We start from the raw sequence: 21,083 nt of genomic DNA on the forward strand, positions 1-21,083 counted from the left end.
CCAGGCCTGGTGTAGACTCATATAATGCAGTTTGGCTCCACTGCATGACATGGCAGCGTTGATGAGGCCTACGAAGCCGTGCCTTTAGCCACGTCTCTTTTTCATCCAATCGATTTGCCCATATCAAATATGGCGGCATGTTATGTAACAGAAGCGGGCTGCAGGACTAAATCCCTTTACAAAGATGACTGCTGTGGCTACCTTCTTTCAAACCCAAGCCTGCTTTTCTGAGTGTACCGCGCATGCGCGGAAGGGAAGCGGAAAAAAGGGCCCGCATGAGCCCATTCGTGCAACGTGGAGGGAGAAAAATGTCTGAGAAACAGCAGCAAGACGGCGGGAGCGTCGCTCGGCAGGTGAGAGGAGTGCCGCGTTGCCAGGGCAACCACAGGCAAGGAGGCCTGTATGGGAGGGGGCGCGGATCTGGAGAGGGGAGACGAGTGGAGACAGAAGTGGGCGGGGCCATTACTGCGGTGGGTGGGCGGGGCCTCCGAAGAGGGGCGGGGCCTGTAATTGGGTCAGCAATACAGATGGAGTATCCAGAATTCTTGGTACCAGATGTGTTTTGGATTTGAAAAGTACCGAGTTTGAATACATGTGGGAGTTAGAATCCAAGGCTAAACACAAAACTATATTTCATACGTAGTTTGTGTTTGGATATCCAAACATTAATGCTATAGATCAGGCATAAGCAAACCTGGGGCCTCCAGGTGTTTTGGACTTCAACTCCCATTATTCCTAACTGTCTCAGGCCCTTTCCTTTTCCCCCTCAGCCGCTTAAGCGGCTGAGGGGGAAAAGGAAGGGGCCTGAGGCTGTTAGGAATGGTGGGAGTTGAAGACCAAAATACCTGGAGGACCAAAGTTTGCCCAGGCCTGGTGTAGACATACCCTGTCCTGTGATGGAAATGCTGGAAGGAATTGTGGGATACTGGCTTCAATTGAAAAATGTATTCTTAGGGTGCATCTATGCCAGTGGTTCTCAACCTGTGGGTCCCCAGGTGTTTTGGACTACAACTCCCAGAAACCCCAGCCAGTTTACCAGTTCTTAGGATTTCTGGGAGTTGAGGGCCAAAACATCTGGGGACCCACAGGTTGAGAATCACTGATCTACACTGTAGAAGTAATGGAGTTTCACACCACTTTAACTCCTATGGAATCATGGGAGATGTAGTTTTACAAGGTTTTTAGCCTCTTCCAAAGAGCGTTGCTGCCTCGCCAAACCACAACTCCAATGATCCCTTATCATTGAGCCATGGCAGTTAAAGTGGTGTCAAACTGCATTCATTATTCAGTGTAAATGCACCCTCACTGTCCCATTCATTTATCTAGATCAGGCCTGGGCCAACTTCGGCCCTCCAGGTGTTATGGACTTCAACTTCCAGTAGGCTGTTAGGAATTGTGGGAATTTAAATTCAAAACAACTGGAGGGACAAAGTTTGCCTATGCCTGGTGTAGATGCAGGAGAGCCCCAATCAAAAGACGTTATGTAATTCTATCTTTATTTCTTTCACAGATTATTTTGTAGAAAGATAAACAAATACAAAGCAGTGGGAAAATAGGTGGGCTACAAAATAGTAATAATAATAATAATTTTCTTCTTATACCCCGCCACCATCTCCCCAAAGGGACTCAGGGCGGCTTACATATGAGACAAAATGCCCAGAAGACATAAATACAAAACAATCCATTAAAACACAAATCAAAATGAGAGCATAGTAAAATATAACAATCCGGATAAAAGCACAATTAAATAAAACATAAGAATATAAAACAACAGCGTTGAAACTCAATCAAAACAATACTTAACAAAACCAATAGCCAGCAATATAATGGCCGTGACCAGGCTATAAAAGTGCCAGGCATGGGATAGCGCAAGCAGTGTACCATAGTATTGGATGAAGTGCAAAGAATGAAATATTATCAGGCAACCTAGGGGCTAGGCATTTATAATTAGGGATAACAAGACTGACTGAATTTCCCTATAAAAGTCTACGAATAAAACCAGTGTATTATGATGGTCTCCATATCCAAGGACCGTGAAGTGTGTGTGTGTGTTCCTTGAAAACGCCTGTTGACTTATGTCAGTGGTTCTCAACCTGTGGGTCCCCAGATGTTTTGACCTTTAACTCCCAGAAATCCTAAGAGCTGGTTAACAGGCTGGGATTTCTGAGAGTTGTAGGCCAAAACATCTGGAGACCCACAGGTTGAGAACCACTGACTTAGGGGGTTCCCAGAAATTTCATAGGGTTTCTTGGCAAGTAGTACTCAGAGTTGGTTTTACTACTTTCTTCCTTTGAAATATAGCTTACAACACCTGTTATTAATTGGTAGTCCATCCAAGTAGCTTCCAAGGTCAGATGGGATTTGTAATTACATTCTATATTTCTTTAGGTTGTTTAGGGCCCAAGTTGAAATCAAACTCAAGGTTCACTGCATGAGCATGTAGACCCATTCAGCAATTGATTTCTTTCCTTGGAGAAGAGGGAGCCACATATCTTCTAGTTCTGCCTTTCTCCTGACCTTTCTGTTTGCAGGGAAAGTCTGAAAGGAAGCTGTAGCCACATTCAGGTAATTACGCAAGAAGTCCTCACTATCAACCTTCTCTGAGTTTGTATGCTCTCGGAGCTCTGAAATTGTACTCAGCTAGACACAATTCATAGAATCATAGAAGAGAACACAAGGGCCAACTCCCTGCCATGCAGGAATACACAATCAAAGCTCTCCTGACAGATGGCCATCCAGCCTCTGCTTAAAAACCTCCAGAGAAGGAGACACCACCACACTTCCAGGCAGCAAGCATATCCCGCTGCCAAACAGATCTTACCATCAAGACATTTTTCCTAATATTTAGTTTGAATCTCTTTTCCTGTAGTTTGAATCTGTTGCTCCGTATCTTGGGATGCATCTACACAAAGAGTACTGGTGCTTCATCTAACTACAGCTCCCAGTATTCCATAGCATTGAAGTGTGGAAATTAAAGTGGTAACAAACTGCATTAAATCTACAGTGCAGACAGACCCTTAAGACTCTGGAACAGCAGAAAAAAAGCCTACTCCCTCCCCTTAATATGACATCCTTTCAAATATTTAAATGTGGCTAGCACATCTCTTTTTAACCTCTTATCCATGCTAAACATTATCAGCTCTCTAAACTACTTTTTAGAAGGCTTTACCTCTAGGCCTTTTACCATTATGTTTGCCCTTTGCTGGACATATTCCAGCTTGTCAGTATCCTTCTTGAATTGTGATGCCCAGAACCAGACAGTAGTATTCCTGGGTGTGAAATATTCTGTTCCTTTTCATACCTTCTGTTCCAGCGTAGACAGATTGGGAATGGAAGGGCAAGCCTAGCACACATCTGCTTGCTTCATAGGGCTTATCTCCCAGCCCGCCTTCCATTGCTATGAGAATAAAACAGGAAGGAGAAAGACAATTAGGTATGCCGTCGTGATCTTGTAGCAAAATTGGAATGCATAAGTAATATAATGCTCTCTCTTTAAGCAGTGTTATTATAAAGTCTACTAATAATAATCAGAAGCAGTGGATTGATATCCACAAAATCTAATGCTAAAATAGATCATTTAGTTTTATAAGTGCTACTAGACTTCTCTCCTTTCCTCCCTCCCTTTTTATGGTAATATGAGGATTATGTAAGTTCTTTGGAGGAAAGCCAAATAAATAGCTTCTAATCACAATTAGAGTATTAAAAATGCATAAAGGTAAACAGAGTGTGGAACCATGGGAAAAGGGTTTTTTTTCTGAATTAAAAGAGTTTGATTTCACTTGCAGAGAAAGGAACTGGGTAAGTTCAGCACATTGAAAAGAGTTAAGAGATGTTATATGCAGGTATGCCTCAATTAATGAAGTAAATGTGATTCTGGGCATGATTTTTTAAAATGGTACCAGAAACAGAAATAACATGTAAGGAGAGGGATAGATTCCTGCATCACAAAAAGGAGAGCAGTTCAACATGCTATAGCAAACTTTGCATTCAAAATTAACAAAACAAGTATGTGAAATGAAATACCCAAGGGTGCATCTACCCTGTAGAATTAATGCAGTTTGACACCACTTCAATTGTCAGAGGCTTTGTCCATTAAAGCGTACCTATTTGTATACTATAACTGCAGAGCAACAAACATTGACTATAAAGTATAAGAATAACTTATTCAGCCTGCAAAAAGTAGTAGTCAATGGACTAATTAAATTCTGCCAGCAAGACAGGTGGACTAAGGTGATCAGTGCCTTTTGGACACTTCCTAGCAGAGCATGATTGGCCTGGGCATCTGATAACTGGAGTGTGGAGGTTTTAAAACACTATATTGCTACTTTGCTGCTTAAAATATTTCAAGGGAAAAGTTATATAATCTGTTCCTCTGAAAAAAAATTAGCTCTTGTGACACCAGTCTAACTTTTTGTTTGGCAGAAGCTTTCATGGACTTGTGACCACTTCGTCAGATGCCTTGAATGGAGTCCACGAAGGCTTATGCCAAATATATTAGTCTTGAAGATGCCACAAGATACATGGATGTCTTTATTTAAAACATCACTTCTACTGAATCAAAAAGCCCTCACCATAAAACAGTGAAAACAGTCTAAAACAGGGTAAAATAATGGCATAACACTGGGAGGCAGAACTTAGATTTGATTTCTCTAGCCTGGCTTAAAGCAATTGATACTAAAACCTGTGGTCTTTCTTTTTATTATTATTATTATTATTATTAATAATAATAATAATAATAACAACAACAACAACAACACAAAATTGTTTTATCCAATATATAAAAGGAAAGAAGAAGGGGCCAAAACATAAAAAGGGAAAATACAAACAAAAACAAACAACAAAAAAGGAAAGATTATGGGGTATCTTGACTTCCATCTACTTCTTGGTGTGGTCTTCTCAAATACTTGTGGTGTTCCTGATTTGCTGGACTCTGGTATGCATCAACCCTAGCCAGAGGTAATGGAAGCTTCACCCAATATTTGGACAGCCATAGCCTTAGTAGACTTCCTATAAACAAGTTATCTACTGTGAATTTGGATAGGGGTGTGTGTTTGAATTGGGCATGGTTGAATGGGCATCGTTAATTGGACATAAGCTCCACTGAGGTCAAAGGGACTGACTTCTGCTTACATGTAGGGTTAGAGGTCCAGAAGTTATACCATCACTCCTTCACTAGCCTTGAGGATTCCAGGGCAGGCTGTATCAAAACAGAAGTGTGGGAAACAACTTTTATAAAAAGAAGAGAATGCAAACAAAACAACTGCCGAGGCAGTTTAGGAATGACATTTCCCCAACTGGGTTGTTGTATGTCTTTCAGGCTGTGTGGCCATGTTCCAGAAGTATTCTCTCCTGACATTACTTCTGGAACATGGCCACACACCCCGGAAGACATACAACAACCCTGTGATCCCGGCCATGAAAGCCTTCGACAACACATTTCCCCAACTTTCTGATAGCAGTGGGTGGGGATCCTGATAAATCAATTCTGGTGTTTTAAGGCTTAAGGACACCCTTAAAAACTGTACCTCATTTGCAGAAAGTGAATGAGCCTTTGCAAGTTAAAGAAAACAGAGACAAAGAGGATCGTAGTTTTGGTCATAGACCAAATGAAGTACAGTTGGCCCTTAACATTCTCAGGGTTTGGGGGGAGGTTTTTCTACGAAACTATGGGGAAGAAAGTGGCAGACTTCAGGGTGGTGTGGGGTGGTGACTGAAATCCCCTTTGCAAACCTGCAAATAAAAAAAACTGCGAAAGCCAACCCCGCAAATGTGGAGGACCGAGTGTACAAGAAAATCAAGGTGGTAGAAAGAACTGCGTTGTGTCAGACTGCTCCCTGAGAACAGAAAATCAGAAAAGCTGGCAAAAGATTCACTGGAACCTGGTGTAGTATTTTTTTAAAGAAACTTGCATTGATCAGACTTCCTATTATGGTGATACCTTTACTGGGCCAATCAAAAAGATGCAGAGGCTTTCAAAACCAAAAGATTCATCATCATATGTTCAAGGGGAGTAATGGGTAGAAGTGTAAAGATCAGCTAGTCTGTTGTGTTCCGATGTGTGAGAGGAAGACTCTTCTGGCTCCATAAAACATTAAACGTACTGGAAAATGTGAAAGAAGTACTATCCTTCTACTTTATTCTTTAGTATATGCAAACCTGCAACCTATTCTCAGTGCTAGATCATATGATGGGCGCAGAAGGTCCTGTGTTAAATATTACCGGTAGTTATCTCTAGTTATAATATGGGAACCCCTAAAATTGTGATTGCTGTGATCTATTGGAACAGACAATACTAGCAGCATAAGGTATGTTTGACTGTAGAGCTTGACATTGGGTATTGTGGATAGGGTTAAGGAACAGCTTTTACAGCAGAGGTGAGCAGCTGGCAGGTCTAAGCTTGATTTCAGAAACTCTATACAAGTTATCATTTCAGGCCTCTGGTAAAAAATTATCTGCTTTTTGTCCTTCCGGAGTTGTCCCAAGGATAAATTTTCCAATTCTGCAGAAGCCCCCACAACTTGGCTACACTGCAAATCTGACCTGGTTTCCAGTATAGTCAAGTTGTGTGGCTTTCTGCAGAATTCTAAAACTTAGAAAGTAAAGTTGTGTTCTGCTGATTTATATTCACCACAAACAGCATCAACACTGGAAATTGTAAAAGGAATACCCTTTCAAGCTAATTGATGGAAGTTTCTTTTTGTAGTTAGTATCTAAACATGTAGAACTTTGAAACAAGATTAAAGGTAACTAGATGCTTTTTTCTCCTAGTTAAGCTCTCGCTGCAATCTGTAAACAGTCACACACACACACATAAAACTCGAGGCACCAAGTATAGCTTGGCACCCACTTCACTCAGCACCCAGCTGAGAATGTTCCTAAATTCATAGAATCATAGAGTTGGAAGAAACCACAAGGGCCTTTCAGTCCAACCACCCTGCCATGCAGGAGAATATGATCAAAGCACTCCCAACAGATGGCCATCTAGCCTCTGTTTAAAAACATCAAGAGAAGGAGACTCCATCACATTTTGAGACAGGAAATTTCATTATCAAACAGCTCTTTCTGTCAGGATGTTGTTCTTAATGTTTGGGTAGAATACATTTCCTGTATTTCAGTGGTTCTCAACCTGGGGTCCCCAGGTGTTTTGGCCTACAACTCCAAGAAATCCCAGCCAGTTTACCAGCTGTTAGGATTTCTGGGAGTTGAAGGCAAAATATCTGGGGACCCCAAGTTGAGAACCATTGCTATTTAAATCTATTGTTCCATGTCCAAATCTCAGAGCAGCTTAAACCACATTGGTTACCTCCTCAACTGGCCCCTTCCATGGGCTGTGCAGATGAGGAAGAAAAGGATAGGGGGGAAGCTGAGAGGAATATCAGTGAGAAAAAGAATGAGTGACAACATCCTCTTTTGACTGTAGTCTCATCATTGCCCACCAGTGGCATGTGAGCTGTGGCAGATGACATTTAATGGAATGTGGTTCTTGAGAGGATGAGAGATCCTCGTCCCTGCTTTATGAGCAGCCCTTCTGCTATCATGTCATCAAGAACGGAACCGTTATATTCCTATCCTATTCTTTCCAAAAACTAACAGAGATATACATGCTTCTCTCTTTTCACTCCATTTATCCTCACAGCCACCCTGTGAATTAACGTAGGGGTGATGGCAAAAGATCTTTCAGTGATGGTTTAGAAACCAAGTCTTCACAATTCTAGTTTGTAATCCAGGCTTCTCAAATCGGCCTGGAAAAAAATGGGAGTTCCATCCCTGGAAGTTGTCAGCCAAAGGCAGGTTGATCTAGCCCAGGCATGGGCAAACTTTGCCCCTCCAGGTGTTTTGGACTTCAACTACCACAATTTCTAACAGCCGGTAGCCTGGGCTAGCCTTTTCATGTTGAATTGTTTTTGGAAGATATGCCATTCCCATCTAGTGATCAGTGCTTGTTGGAAGAAGAATTGAACAAGGAACCTTCTTTGAAATAATGAGTGCTGCTGTATAAAAGTGGTTTGGAACCTAACATTATTAAGGTTAAGAATACCTGTGCCCCTAATCAGAAATCACCACTGAATAAAGGATAACTAGAATAAAAAGCATTACGTGTTTCTACCAGCTTGTGTCTCCTTTCCCATTAAGAATGCTTTCTATATTTCCTGTAGAATTGCAAGGCTGCCTTTTGTAGTACAGACCTGATCCATTCCACCTTTGCAGTTAGCCCTGAAGGTTTTCTGTGTGAGCTTTTTACACATTCCACCTCTGCTGTCTTGTTTTCTGGCTTTGATTTCTGTGTGTTGTCTGTGTAATGAGATAATTTGAGACAATAATATTGAAAGATCTATCTATGTCTGAGCGAGGGATGAAAAGAAAAATGACTTGAAGATTCCTGCGCAGCAGCGTCTGAAGTGAGGAGCCAGAGTCTATATCTCAATCAATGCCTGGGTGACAATCAATCCTAGGGATTTTCCCCCCTCTTTTTTGTGTAAACTAAAAATCTTTTTTCTTTTTCTTTGTTGTTTGGCTCATCTACTTTGTTGCTGTCCTCCCTCTATGGCAGCCTGGAAAGACAACATAAAAGAAGCTTTTGCAGTCTCCTGGTCATGTTCATTTCCACATCTCCATCCTCTCCTCCCTTCCACACTCCCTACACTCACCATATTAAGAAGCACTCATTACCGTCCCGTCACCATGTTGAAGCTTTCAGCTCTGGCTACTGCAGCTATTTTGAGCTTATTAAAACTCCCCATGCTCAGAAGCAGTGATGTGTTGATTTAATAAAAAGTGTCTGTCGATCGCAGCAATGCAGCAAAGATATTCACAAATAAGAAATCCCAAAACGTAGGACTTTGGGCTCCAATAGTCATAAGTGGCTTATCTTGTTCTTCTGTAGTTGTAACTCAGTGTTCTCAACCTGTGAGCCCCCAGGTGTTTTGGCCTACAATTCCCAGAAATCCCAGCCAGTTTACCAGCTGTTAGGATTTGTGGTAGTTGAAGGCCAAAACATCTGGGGACCCACAGGTTGAGAACCATTGCTGTAGCTGTAGCCTCTGAGAGTAAAAGAACACCCTTTGCTTCTACATAGCAGTCCACCTGTGGTCATGCTGTGGATAGCATTGTTTTCTCGGTTTTTTTGTTTTGTTTTGTAATAACAAAAAAAAAATGTTATTACAGGCTCCCCCCCCCCCCCCCAACAATGGTGAAAATTAAAGTTAAGTCCAGTAGTAGTATTCACAAAGTGAATGGCAAGAGGGAACCTGTTAGTTTTTTGTTTAATGTGAGTAATTTCTCTTTAAAACATCTCAGTGGTACCCAGCATACATTATAAATGACCAAATCCTAGAGAACAGTCAGGAGGTAAAACATGAACATAGATCTTGCCGACTGTCATTAAACATTTGTCAGCATACATCAAACCTAGACATCACATTAATTCTACTCTCTTTCTCCTACTTTTTTTCTTCCAGTAAGAAAGCAGGGTTGTAGCTACTAGGGAGGTGTGGAGAGAGAATGTGCCCCCCCCCAATAAGAATTTTGCCCCTATAATATTTTTCTTCAGCCACCAAATTTTTAGCATTGCAGTAACTTGATATGTCAGCTGTGCATTTAGAAACACACTAAGGCATCAAAGAAAAGGACCAGGCAAAATAACCAAGGGAAAACCAAACACATGAAATACAAGAATTCTAGATATTTAGGTTTACTCTATGTAACACAATGTTTGTTCCTAGGTTATAAATGTCATTTCCTAATTGATTCTATCATAAAAACATGGAAATGGTTTATTAAACTACAAAAACTTTGTTTATGCAGGACATTCTGAAGCACATTTTGCTATAGTTTTTCAATGAATTTCTCATAGAGTCTCAACCAATTCAAATAGTTTGTGGCAGCCACAAAAACAAAGTTTCTAGAGTATAACAACTACTATCAAAGTTAATACCGTGCAATTAAACAGGAAATAAAACTTTCAAACCAGGAACTGAAAATTTTTCTAATGTTGTTGTATCAATGTCCCACTCTCTGCCATTCTAGAGATTTGGGGACTGTAGGAAGAATTCATTGGGGTCAGTGCCTTCATTTTGCCCTTCCTCCATAGCTCCATCCCTAAAGACTAGATCATTTGAATGAACTCAGCTTGTGGTTTGCCAGTAAATAGTAGTGGTGTGCATTCAGGACTTACCTTGTCCCGTTCGTGTCCCAGCTTTCGGTGGGGCCCTGTTCCATTTTCACCTGACCTCCTGAAATCAGGAGGTTAGACATTTGTTCTGTTTTGTCTTCCGAGTTGAAAGATCTGTTTTCTTTCGTCTCAAAGCACCCAGACCTATGGGTGCAGGCTTTGGGCCTACACACCCGGGCTTTGCAGGGCCTGCAGTCAAGTGCCAAGTAAGAAGCGCTCCTTACTCGGCACTCAGCCTTGCAGGACCTGCAGCAGATCGATCAAAAAAAAACAGGCTTGGAGCTGATACCGGCTCCCACCAGCCTTTCATTTCAAATTGTTTTTTGTTCAAGGGGGGGGGACCTTTCCATTTTGTGCCATCCAGATAGATGGTACAAAACGGAAATACAAATGAAACAAATGCAACAAATACTGCACATATGTAAAAAATAGTGATTTTTACATATATGCAGAGCTTTTTGGTTATAGAAAAGAATATAGTGATGCAAATTTAATTTTAAAAAATTCTGGCAATTCTGGTAAGATTTGGGAATATACACGACGTCTACATGTCACTTCTGTAGGGGTAGTAGGGAATGGGACACAACACTTAAGATTCAGAGATGGCGGAAAGCTCCAAAACCTGACTCCTCCACCTGCAGTTGACAGCATAACAGGGAAAGGAATTGAGGTGGAAAAGTAAATAGAAGAAAAGGATGCTCTCTTTTAGTCCCCCCTTTTGAAATTGCCCTCTTTGTTCAAAACTTTAACAGGATTACAAGGCCTTTGCAGTCGCCAAGGAAGAGGAGTGTTCAGGTTTGTGGAAATCCATTGCAATGTTTTGTTGCTGTTCCACTTGTGCTAAATCTTCTTCCCACTGTTTTCAGAGTGAGCTGAATTCTTCTAGTGGCCACAGAACATATGAGACGTGGAAACAGAAATGCTCAATTTGACCAGGTTCTTTTGATCCAAATTATGTAAATGGTCTAGTTGCACATGGTTTTTGATGAAAAATAGTAAATTGGCATCTCATTTTTCATTTGTAATGAGATCAAGGCAAAATGCTCATGGGCATAATTTTAATTGTCCCAGGTAGATGGCAACTAAACGACAAAATTATTAATAGTTCAGGCATGTTCAAAACAAGTGACCAACTGGGAGTAATGGATTTGTGTGATGGAGCTGAATGATAGCTGCCATCCTAATTTTTTCCTAAAAAGATCTGTATCACAACAGCAACTGGTGCAATTAATTATAGTTTTTCATCAGTTGAAGTATTAATCAATAGATATTAGTAAAAATTGAAGATGACATTTTGCAGCAATAATTTATTCAAAGAGATAACATCTACCATCTAAGTCAGAGGATTTCAGCCTGTTTCTTAGCTCGTCAATGACATATGTTTGCAGTGACCTAAAGGCAGTGGCTGTCATAATATTTAAAGTTAATATTCATAGCAATATATGATTTAGTGGAGAAACTGGCTTGTACCTACACATTAGGGATATGCTAGATAAAGGGGTTAAAGTTATTGCTTTCTCAAAAGGCAGTCATACAAGAAAAGCTTTAGCAAAATAGGAAGTGACAGCATCATGACTGAGTACTTAAAAATTAACGTGCATTGCCAAACAGGAGCACCAGCCGCAGGATTTGGAGGCTGCCGCATGTGGGCCGTGTAGCATTGTGACCAAAAATATATTATTGTATTAAGATTCATGAACAGGAACAGCGTGTTTAGTAGTTTTCTGCTCTACTTAGCCCAGCTAGAGCTCCATGGAAGTCAAAACTCATTTCTAGGTGAATTGTTTCTATAAGAACAGACAAATGTAAGACCAAAAAAATCCAGAAAGAATATGCCTGTATTTAAAGAAAACCTCACCCACTCTTCCCTTTCTCTGTTTCCTTGGAGTCAAATTTTAGCCCATCAACTCTTTGGTACCAGATATGCCTCTTCTAGTTTGTAAATTATCATGCATATTAATGATGCTGTATAAATAATAAATAATAGTAATAATAGCACACATTTTTAACATTTGTTTTAATCAGCCTCTGAAAGGGCATGCCTGTGGTATGTGCTTAAGTGACTGTAAGTGGCACACTGCCTGCCTGTCCAAATCATAATATGTCATGAGCATATTATAAACCATACTAAAAATCATAGTGGAATTTAAAGAGGTATGAAGAAGCCTAGTACTTCATTGCTGCAAATTACAGTGGATCAAAAGGGGGCAAATCTCCAGGCTTGCTCCATCATGAATGCATTTGGATATAAATCCTAGAAATCCTGTATTTTAGCATGAGAGTAATGCTTAGCGAACCACATTTACTTCAGTATAGTGCAGAGCTATCTCTATTTTTCAAAGTTATTATGGGTGATGTATTTTTCTTGGTAGTCTTTCCAGGTGGCCTTCCTCCCAGGTTTAGATATGCCTAGTGTCAGCAAAAGTGCTGTATTGCATGCCTCACTTTCATGTCTTAATTTGAATGCATTTGAACAGTGGTCCTTGTCTATGGACCTCCAGGGAGCCATGATGTCCTCACGGACAGCCTCTGAAGGATCGAGGAAATGATATGAGCCTTTACAGCAATGGTTCTCAACCTGTGGGTCCACAGGTGTTTTGGCCTACAACTCCCAGAAATCCCAGCCAGTTTACCAGTTCTTAGGATTTCTGGGAGTTGAAGACCAAAACATCTGGGAACCCACAGGTTGAGAACCACTGCTTTACAAGAAGGAAGGGGAAGGGAGGAAAGGGAGGGAGGGAGGAAAGGGAGGGAGGAAAGGGAGGGAGGGAGGGAGGAAAGGGAGGGAGGGAGGGAGGGAGGAAGGAAGGAAGGAAGGAAGGAAGGAAGGAAGGAAGGAAGGAAGGAAGGAAGGAAGGAAGGAAGAAAGGAAGAAAGGAAGAAAGGAAGAAAGGAAGAAAGGAAGAAAGGAAGAAAGGAAGAAAGGAAGAAAGACCAATGAATATTCGGCTAATTCTTAGATTAGTCTGTTCTAGTTGGCTAATCTATTTTTGGTAGAGCGTCCCAAACCTTCCTCTTTAAAAGATCTACTAATTTAAATCTTTGCTAATGTGAAAAGAGAAGCAGTATATCACATCTCAGTGGTCTTCACAGTAGCAAAAGCAATTTTTGTGAAGCAGGTGGGTGGGTGTGGTAGAACAGGAATGAGCTTCTCACTTAGGATGCAAACAGCAGATAATTTTATCAACTTACGTGGCGTGAGTCCACTATGGTGTGATGATTTGGGGAGAAACATTTCACAATGTAACCAATTAATACAAAGGAAGCCTGTAAACTAGGTTTTGGGGTACTGCAGTTGGTGGTTTCACTGGTCAGATTGAAAAGGAACACATGCAGTCGTCAGATAATGAAAAGACATGCCCAAATCGTTAGCTTTTTACCATGCTTAAATGAGCATCAGCTATGCATGGAAAAGCCCACTTGCTAAAGTGAGAAGCAATCATGTAACTTTCTGTCTGACTTCAGCACCCAAGTGTAATTTTTGACTGACCAAATAGAATATACAATCATCCCTCCACATTAGCAGTTTTAACCTGTTCAGATTTGATTATTCACAAATTTCATTAAAAATATTCTCTCTCTGAATCTTTAGGTCCCCCAGTGTAATTCTGTAGTCAGCTTTCCATGGAAGTAGACTGTAGAGTTGTTTGGAAGACCTAGAAGTTCCTAGAGAGATATTCTCTCAGGGTTTTTTTAAAAAACAATTTCTGTATTTTGCGTTTTCATTTTCACAGGAGTCCTGTGTCCCTAACTCCAGCAAATGTGGAGGACTGGCTGTAGATTATGATGAATTGGTATCCAGTGTCCAGAAAATAGAGAAAGGCTCCTGGCAAATGCACTTAATAGGAAGGCAGTTTCATTTGTCTTCTGGTTACGAGCCCCCACCATTTTTGTTTGGCTCTGATGTGTTTTATGAGGGTCAGGAAGCATAAAATCTCATTATCTGACTCCATTGGATGTTGGGGTGTATGTATAGTGTGGCAGAGTGCCAGGATCTTAATTAGGGAATCTGTAAAGACAGAGGCCGGATGCCACTTCTTGAAAACTGCTTGTAGCTTTCCTGCAAGGAAGAATGCTTTTTATTAATTCATTACAACATTTGCTTATTTAAAAACAAACCCAAGAAATGAAGCCCACATCAAATGCCACCTCTGTAGCTGCTTCTCAGTTTTGTCGCCCAGAGATTGTCTGAATAAATATCACAAATGAGCATGTAGGTCTCTTTGGGCTGCAGTCTGTTCTCCCTATGTTCCTCGCTCCAAGGTTCTGTGTTTTGGGAGGTCTCCAGAACGGCTTCAAATGAATCCAGATTTCCAAAGAAATGGACATAGTACATTGATGGTTCACTTGTTGTTGGGATGCCGCTGGCTTTGGCAGTTCATAGTGTGCTTGTCATAATGTGAAGGTTCCATCCATCCTCTCTTCAAGTGCTGCTTGAAATACTGAATTAAGGGAAACACAGGAGGCATTGACAGAGTAGGGTATGAGCAGCACCTCTGCCTTTGAGTGGCACTGGTTCTTAAACTTTTAGGAAGCTGTTTGTGTAATAATGCAAAATTCTTCACATCACACTGTGGCCACAGTGTCTCATTTGATATTTATTTCTATTACACCATGTTGCCAGCAACAAAGTCATAAAACCCAGATATAATAATAATAATAATAATAATAATAATAATAATAATAATAATAATACTTTATTTTTATACCCCGCCTCCATCTCTCCGAAGGGACTCGGGGCAGCTTACATGGGGCCAAGCCCAGATAAAACAGCAAACAACATACAATAACATCAGATATAATAGACATGCTTCACAAAGTACCGATACATGTATGTGAGGGAGTTGTAGGTTATCGACATTTAACTACGTTTACCTTTCATGTATACTTCCTTGGTTTGTTATGAGAAACATTGGTGTTAGCAATAGCATGGTGTACCTACAGCAAGCATAAATACTGCATAAAAGCTTGTAAACACTGATCCTTCCAATTTTCACCATTCTATAGATGCATTTCATCATCTTGTTATCCATCTCCATTTTTCTTAAAATCTGGACCTAATAATAATAATAATAATAACAACAACAACAACAACAACAACAACAACAACAACAATGATTTAACTTCAAAGACTCTGGCAGAAACCAGTGCAGGTGGTCCTGGTGGTGATGAGTACACTGGGTGCCGTGCCAAAAGATCTCAGCCGGCATTTGGAAACAATAGACATTGACAAAATTACGATCTGCCAACTGCAAAAGGTCACCCTACTGGGATCTGCACGCATCATCTGAAAATACATCACACAGTCCTAGACACTTGGGAAGTGTTCGACTTGTGATTTTGTGATACGAAATCCAGCATGTCTATCTTGTTTGCTGTGTCATAATAAAATAATAATAATATTAACGTTATTTGTATTCTGCCCTATCTTCCCGAGGTGGAATCAGGGCGAATTCCAACATACAATGGCAAAGATTCAATGTCTCCATAAAACAAACAAATATTGACATAAAATCTCAGAGAAACCCCACATATGAAAATAACATTAAAAGTAATCTGTCTCCAATGTGTTGTCGAAGGCTTTCATGGCCAGGATCACAGGGTTGTTGTGTGTCTTTCGGGCTGTGTGGCCATGTTCCAGAAGCATTCTCTCCTGACGTTTCGCCCACATCTATGGCAGGCATCACAACCTCTGAGGATGCCTGCCATAGATGTGGGCGAAACGTCAGGAGAGAATGCTTCTGGAACATGGCCACACAGCCCGAAAGACACACAACAACCCTGTAATCTGTCTCCCTTCAGTCCCTTGCTTTCTAGCGAAGTCCAGGGCTCTTGTAGATCTCTCATTCGTAGGTCTAAAGTGACTAGACAGTATATAGCAAAAGCAAGTCCCTTGGCCAAATAAACTGCCAATGCTTCTAGGGATTAATGAAGATATAGATAGAAGACTTTGGGGGCTTTCTCACAGGCCATTTTTGCAATACTTGCAGTGGATTTTTTAAAGGTGTTTGGAATCTTAGTGAACCTGAGAACAAAATTTCCGGACCAAAGAAAGTGAAGATACAATGGTCATGATCTCATGGCATTTGACAAAGTTGTATATTTCTGACACCCGAGAAGAAGGTGATAAAAAGTGAGTATAATCTACTTACCATATCTCCCAACATGTGTTTTGTTCAGTCTTTGACTGCAGTTCTGTGCCACTTCCCCTGGGTGAACATCCATTTTTTTGCAGACACATAAGATCCTTTTGTGACCTATTTACAAAAGGTAGAGGATGGCAAGAATATATTTCCCATGTTAGCCTACCTGGGCATTAAGATCTTCAGATCAGGCCTTGCCTTGAGTCATATCTCTATTGGAGACAAAGATCCATTTCAGAAGGATGCAAGAAAATGGCTTTCTCATTGCCGAGTCTGTGACTCACTCTGCCATGGGAGGTTAGCCCAGCACCTTTCCTGTTGTCCTTCATGCAGGCAAAGCCTGTTTTATTCCGTCTTTTAACAATTGAGCTGTGATGCTGTGAAAATGGTATTGAACCAGATAGTTTTTGTTTTTGATTAATATGCCTTAATTGTACTTGTCCTTTATTGTTTTGATACTCCTTGAGCACCATTCTTTGTTGGAAAGCTAGGATAGTAATCTGAAAGTTAAACAAACCTTATAGGGCAGGTATATAACGATGATTTCCTTGTCTTGCCTTTCTCCCAGTCATTTCACAGTAGTCCATATAGGACTGTCTTTTCTAAGCATTCCTTAGTGAAAGCAAATGCTTTACATCTACAGTAGAGTTCAGATGTGCAACACTTTCAAAGAGCACCCTGTAGAGAGCTTACTCTAGGGATTCTATGGAAGTCTGATAGATTCACAGAATCTGTGGTTTTTGTATGAGAAGGAGGCCCTGGGGAAGTTCCTCAGCAACCCTGAGAATAAGTGGCTACTCTTTCCTGACTGGATTTTTCCAGTCCTCTCTAACTCTGTCTTTTATTTGTCACCCTCCCCCTCTTTTCCTATTTCAGATAGGTAAGGTGAAACATACCCTCTGGGACACCCATGCTTTTCAGTGTTAAGGCTCACATACTTTCACAGCTCTGAAGATAATGAGGAGATGAAGCAGGTTTCTAACACTACAGTAAGGAAGTTTGAAAAATTTGCAGCTGCCAAAACTCCTTCACTTACATAGCTGTCATCAGGGCATGAGTTTTAATGTTGAAGGAGGCTGTCTGCCCACAAACTCATCATATATCAGAAAATCACAAAGTGAGAAATGGATAGTGTAATATAGGATAATGTTTACCATTGTGGTTTCCAATATTCCCTTTGTAATTTTTGAGGGTTTTTTTTTACCATGATCCACATCAGAGGTTCCTTTAAGCTTGAAACCTAGCAATAAAACAGGATCCGTGTTTCTGGAACTGGACTAGATGAAAGCAAGTCACTTGAACTTTAATTCTGATGGGATGATGTTGCTGTTGGCTGATTTCTTCCTCATCTAGATAATATTTTGTTATCTTATTCAGAATGGAGTTACTGTTTATAATCTATGTATGCAAAACTAGGTGTTGAGTCTCTATATCACCTAGTTCTGCATGCATAGTTCATTGTTCTTCCACCACCTGGTAGGAGCTAATGCCAGACTGTGGGATCATTTAAACCCCCAAGAAGTAGCTCATCCAAAGTCAGTTTGGGAAATACAATTGTGTGAATTCACAGATGACCACTCAAAAAAATATGGTTACAGGCAAACACCCCGTCCTTGTTTTACTGTACTTTATTGATTAACTAGCTTGGATACCCAGCATTGCCAGGGTTATTTGAAAAAGTCAATTTTAATTGTACAAAATGCATAAGGTTGTGAGCGAACTACAACTCACATGCCAGGTTAACCCCGAAAAACTCCATCAGTACTTAAAGTTTGTTATGTTGGGTAAGTTTGCTCTAGCTGCATCATTGGTGAGGTTCAGTGTACTCTCTGGCTGTAGGGTAAACTACAACTCCCACTATGGTGAGTCAGTCCCCTCAAACCCCTTCAGTAGATTGAGTTATTCATGGGGATTCTGTTTGCCAAGTTTGGTCCAGGTCCATCATCAGTGAAGGTCACAGTTTCTCTGGTTGTGGATGAACTATAACTCCCAGAAAGGAAGGTCAGTTCCCCACAAACCCCTAATGTAATCAAATTTCAGCATATCAGGTATGTGTGCCAAGTTTGGTCCAGATCCATTGGTGTTTGGGTTCACAGTGTTCTCTGGATGTAGGTAAACTACAACTCTCCCCAGGCAAGGTGAATTTTCCCCAAAGACCTTTAGTATTTTTTGCTGGCCCTGGGGGCTCTGTGTGCCAAGTTTGGTCCAATTCCATCTTTGGTGGAGTTCAGCGTGCTCACTGATTGCTGGTGAGCTATAAATCCCAGTACCTAAAACTCTAAAATGCCGAGGCCAATTTCCTTCAAAACCCACCAGTATTCAAATGTGGGCATATTGGGTATGCATGCTAAGTTTGGTCCAGAACCATCATTGTTTGGGTTCATAGTGCGCTCTAGGTGAACTATAACTCCTATAAATTCCTCTAAAGACCTCCAGGGGGTTTTGTGTGCCAAAGTAGTTCCAGGTCCATCGTTGGTGGAGTTCAGAGTGCTCTTAGATTGCAAGTGAACTATACATCTCAGTACCTATAACTCCTATAAATCATGGTGAATTCTCCCCAAACCTCTCTAGTATGTTCAATTGCTGATCAATTTCTCTGTTTGCTGTGTGCCATAGAAAAGAATAGAAAAGAGTTAAGGGGAAGGCAGTGGGCAGGGTCATACAAATTTCACACCAAAGAAGACAGTAAGAAACACTGGGATGTCTGTGATGGAGGAAACACATAAAATCTAGGGTGGAATTGTCGCTGTATGAAAGCCTTCACTTGGGTGGTAGGCAGTATTGTGTTTGTGGAGGACATTGGCAGGGCTCTTGTACATGTTCATTATGCTCACTATAACCTGAAATGTCATTGGAGGGAGGGCCATTGGTGTCTCCTGAGTAGTAGGAGCTCTAGCTGCTTGTGGAGGCAGAAGCTTGTCTGTGTAAGTGGACACCCTAGCCACCCATACACATTTTCACTTTAATTATGTGTATAGATATTTTAAATGATTTGGGGGAAATAACTGTGTCAGTGTTATAGAGCAATTTAGAGCAGCATTGGACAGTGAGATCCAAGCTGTGGGTTAGACCTGGTGAGAATAGAAGCCAATAATTTCCAGAATATAACTTACCAGGTTGAAGCAGAAGCCACCGAAGAATTTTTATTTAATTTCAGCTGAAAGTGATGCCAGCCTGCAATAGTTCACCAAAAAATAGACTGGGATACATAACATAGCAAAGCATGCACTTTTATACAGTTTTCAAAATTCCCACTGCCCCTGGCTGGCCTTAGCTTTCAACAACCCTGTTGAAACTCTTTGCATGTACAGTCTCTGATGAAGCCTAGTGTCCCCAAACACTAAAAACTCTCAGATAAGTCAACCTTCCTTGCTTAGTTGCTCCATGCCTCACAGCTTCTGAGGAGGCCTGCCATAGATGTGGGTGAAATGTCAGGAGAGAATACTTCTGGAACATGGCCATACAGCCCGGAATACATACAACAACCCTGTGATCCCGGCCATGAAAGCCTTCGACAACACATCCAACAGAAAATATTTGTCTAATGGCTGGATTATGACTGGCCCTTCCTGGGCCCATTGTCAGATGGTCTAGCGAGAGCCCCAGGGCCCTGCAAGCCCGACCTGGCTATGGATTCATTGATTGATATAACAAGTAGTCTGACACACACCGGCCAGCCTTATTGTGAGAGTACAGTCATGGCAGATGAAGTTTGGTTTTCAGATCAAGATGTGACACAGCGGGGAGGCATTGGCAAATTCCCTGGTTCCTCACAGATAAAGAAGTGCCCCTTGTTGGGTGATCCAAAATGCCAATAGACTCTATCATTCCAGATGGCCTGGCTGTCAGCCCTCCGAGGTCTGGTTAGATAAGAGCTATTTACTTATTGTCCATGCAAGTGGGCTTGGTGAAATCCTTTGTTAGGGAATTACTGGCTCAGGAAGTTTGGAAACTCCAAGAGCCATGAGTTGCTGGCTTTTAAGAAGCAGCCTGCTTTCCTTCATATTTTTCATATAGGCATGCATACATATAGAGGATAAGGAATGGAGTGGGGGAGCATACACAGAGTTCATAGGAAGAGGGGGAATCATGCAGGGTCTAAGGGGAAGTCACGTCAGCCCCCCCAAAGTCCATAAAAGTTCATAAAGTTTGGCAAACATTTATAAACGTTCCTATAAAGTTCATGACAGTTCGTGGAAAGTCCATAAGAGTTCATGGGGGTGTATAGAAGGCCCTAGGAGCACTGAGTAGCCTGAGTCCATTTATAAAACAGGAGTTTCATTCATAAAAAAAGGAATCTAATTAATAAATAATAGCCAAATTGGTCAGATGCTAGTTTGGGTTACAGGGGCGTTGCCAAATGGGGCCATGGAAAAAGCCTTAGGTTTCCACATGGGGAGAGATAGGGGACTATGGGATCATTGCAGCCTGGTGTCCTTGGCAAAACTATGAATTCCCTGATTTTGAACTATCTTTTACAGAGTCCTGGGGGGGGGGGGGGTTACTTCCGATCCCATCAGTATAAAATGCTTTGAATAAATAATATTCTTATTCTGCTTTATCTGCTTCAGGAAGTTACTTATTTGGACTACATATTTCTGAAAACAAGAGCTGGGAGCTCAGTGTTGCATAAATGTGCATCTCTTACAGACCATTGATAACTTCTGTATCCATGACCATGTTGGTTCTCAAAACAGGAATATATGGGGGAGACTGTGCTGGCTGCATGATTCTGAGTGTTGTCGTTCAAAGAAGCAGTGTTGCCAAAT

At 41.1% G+C, this 21,083-nt stretch overlaps 1 protein-coding gene across 2 annotated transcripts in view; it reads left to right on the top strand.

Annotated features, from left to right (window-relative positions):
* The first annotated feature begins 203 nt into the window (after positions 1–203).
* Positions 204–21,083, top strand: part of ccdc167 (coiled-coil domain containing 167) — a 41,611-nt gene continuing 20,731 nt past the window's right edge. The window contains exons 1-2 of one of the 2 annotated variants that reach the window (XM_062973725.1): positions 247–353; positions 17,191–17,303. In XM_062973725.1, coding sequence (XP_062829795.1) covers positions 17,280–17,303 — 24 coding nt within the window. In that variant the 5' untranslated portion in view covers positions 247–353; positions 17,191–17,279. Of the gene's footprint in view, positions 354–17,190; positions 17,304–21,083 lie in introns of both variants that reach the window. The other variant, XM_003215901.4, reaches the window with a different exon arrangement.

This window comes from Anolis carolinensis, chromosome 1, assembly GCF_035594765.1.
Source record: "Anolis carolinensis isolate JA03-04 chromosome 1, rAnoCar3.1.pri, whole genome shotgun sequence".
NCBI classification, from domain to species: domain Eukaryota; kingdom Metazoa; phylum Chordata; class Lepidosauria; order Squamata; family Dactyloidae; genus Anolis; species Anolis carolinensis.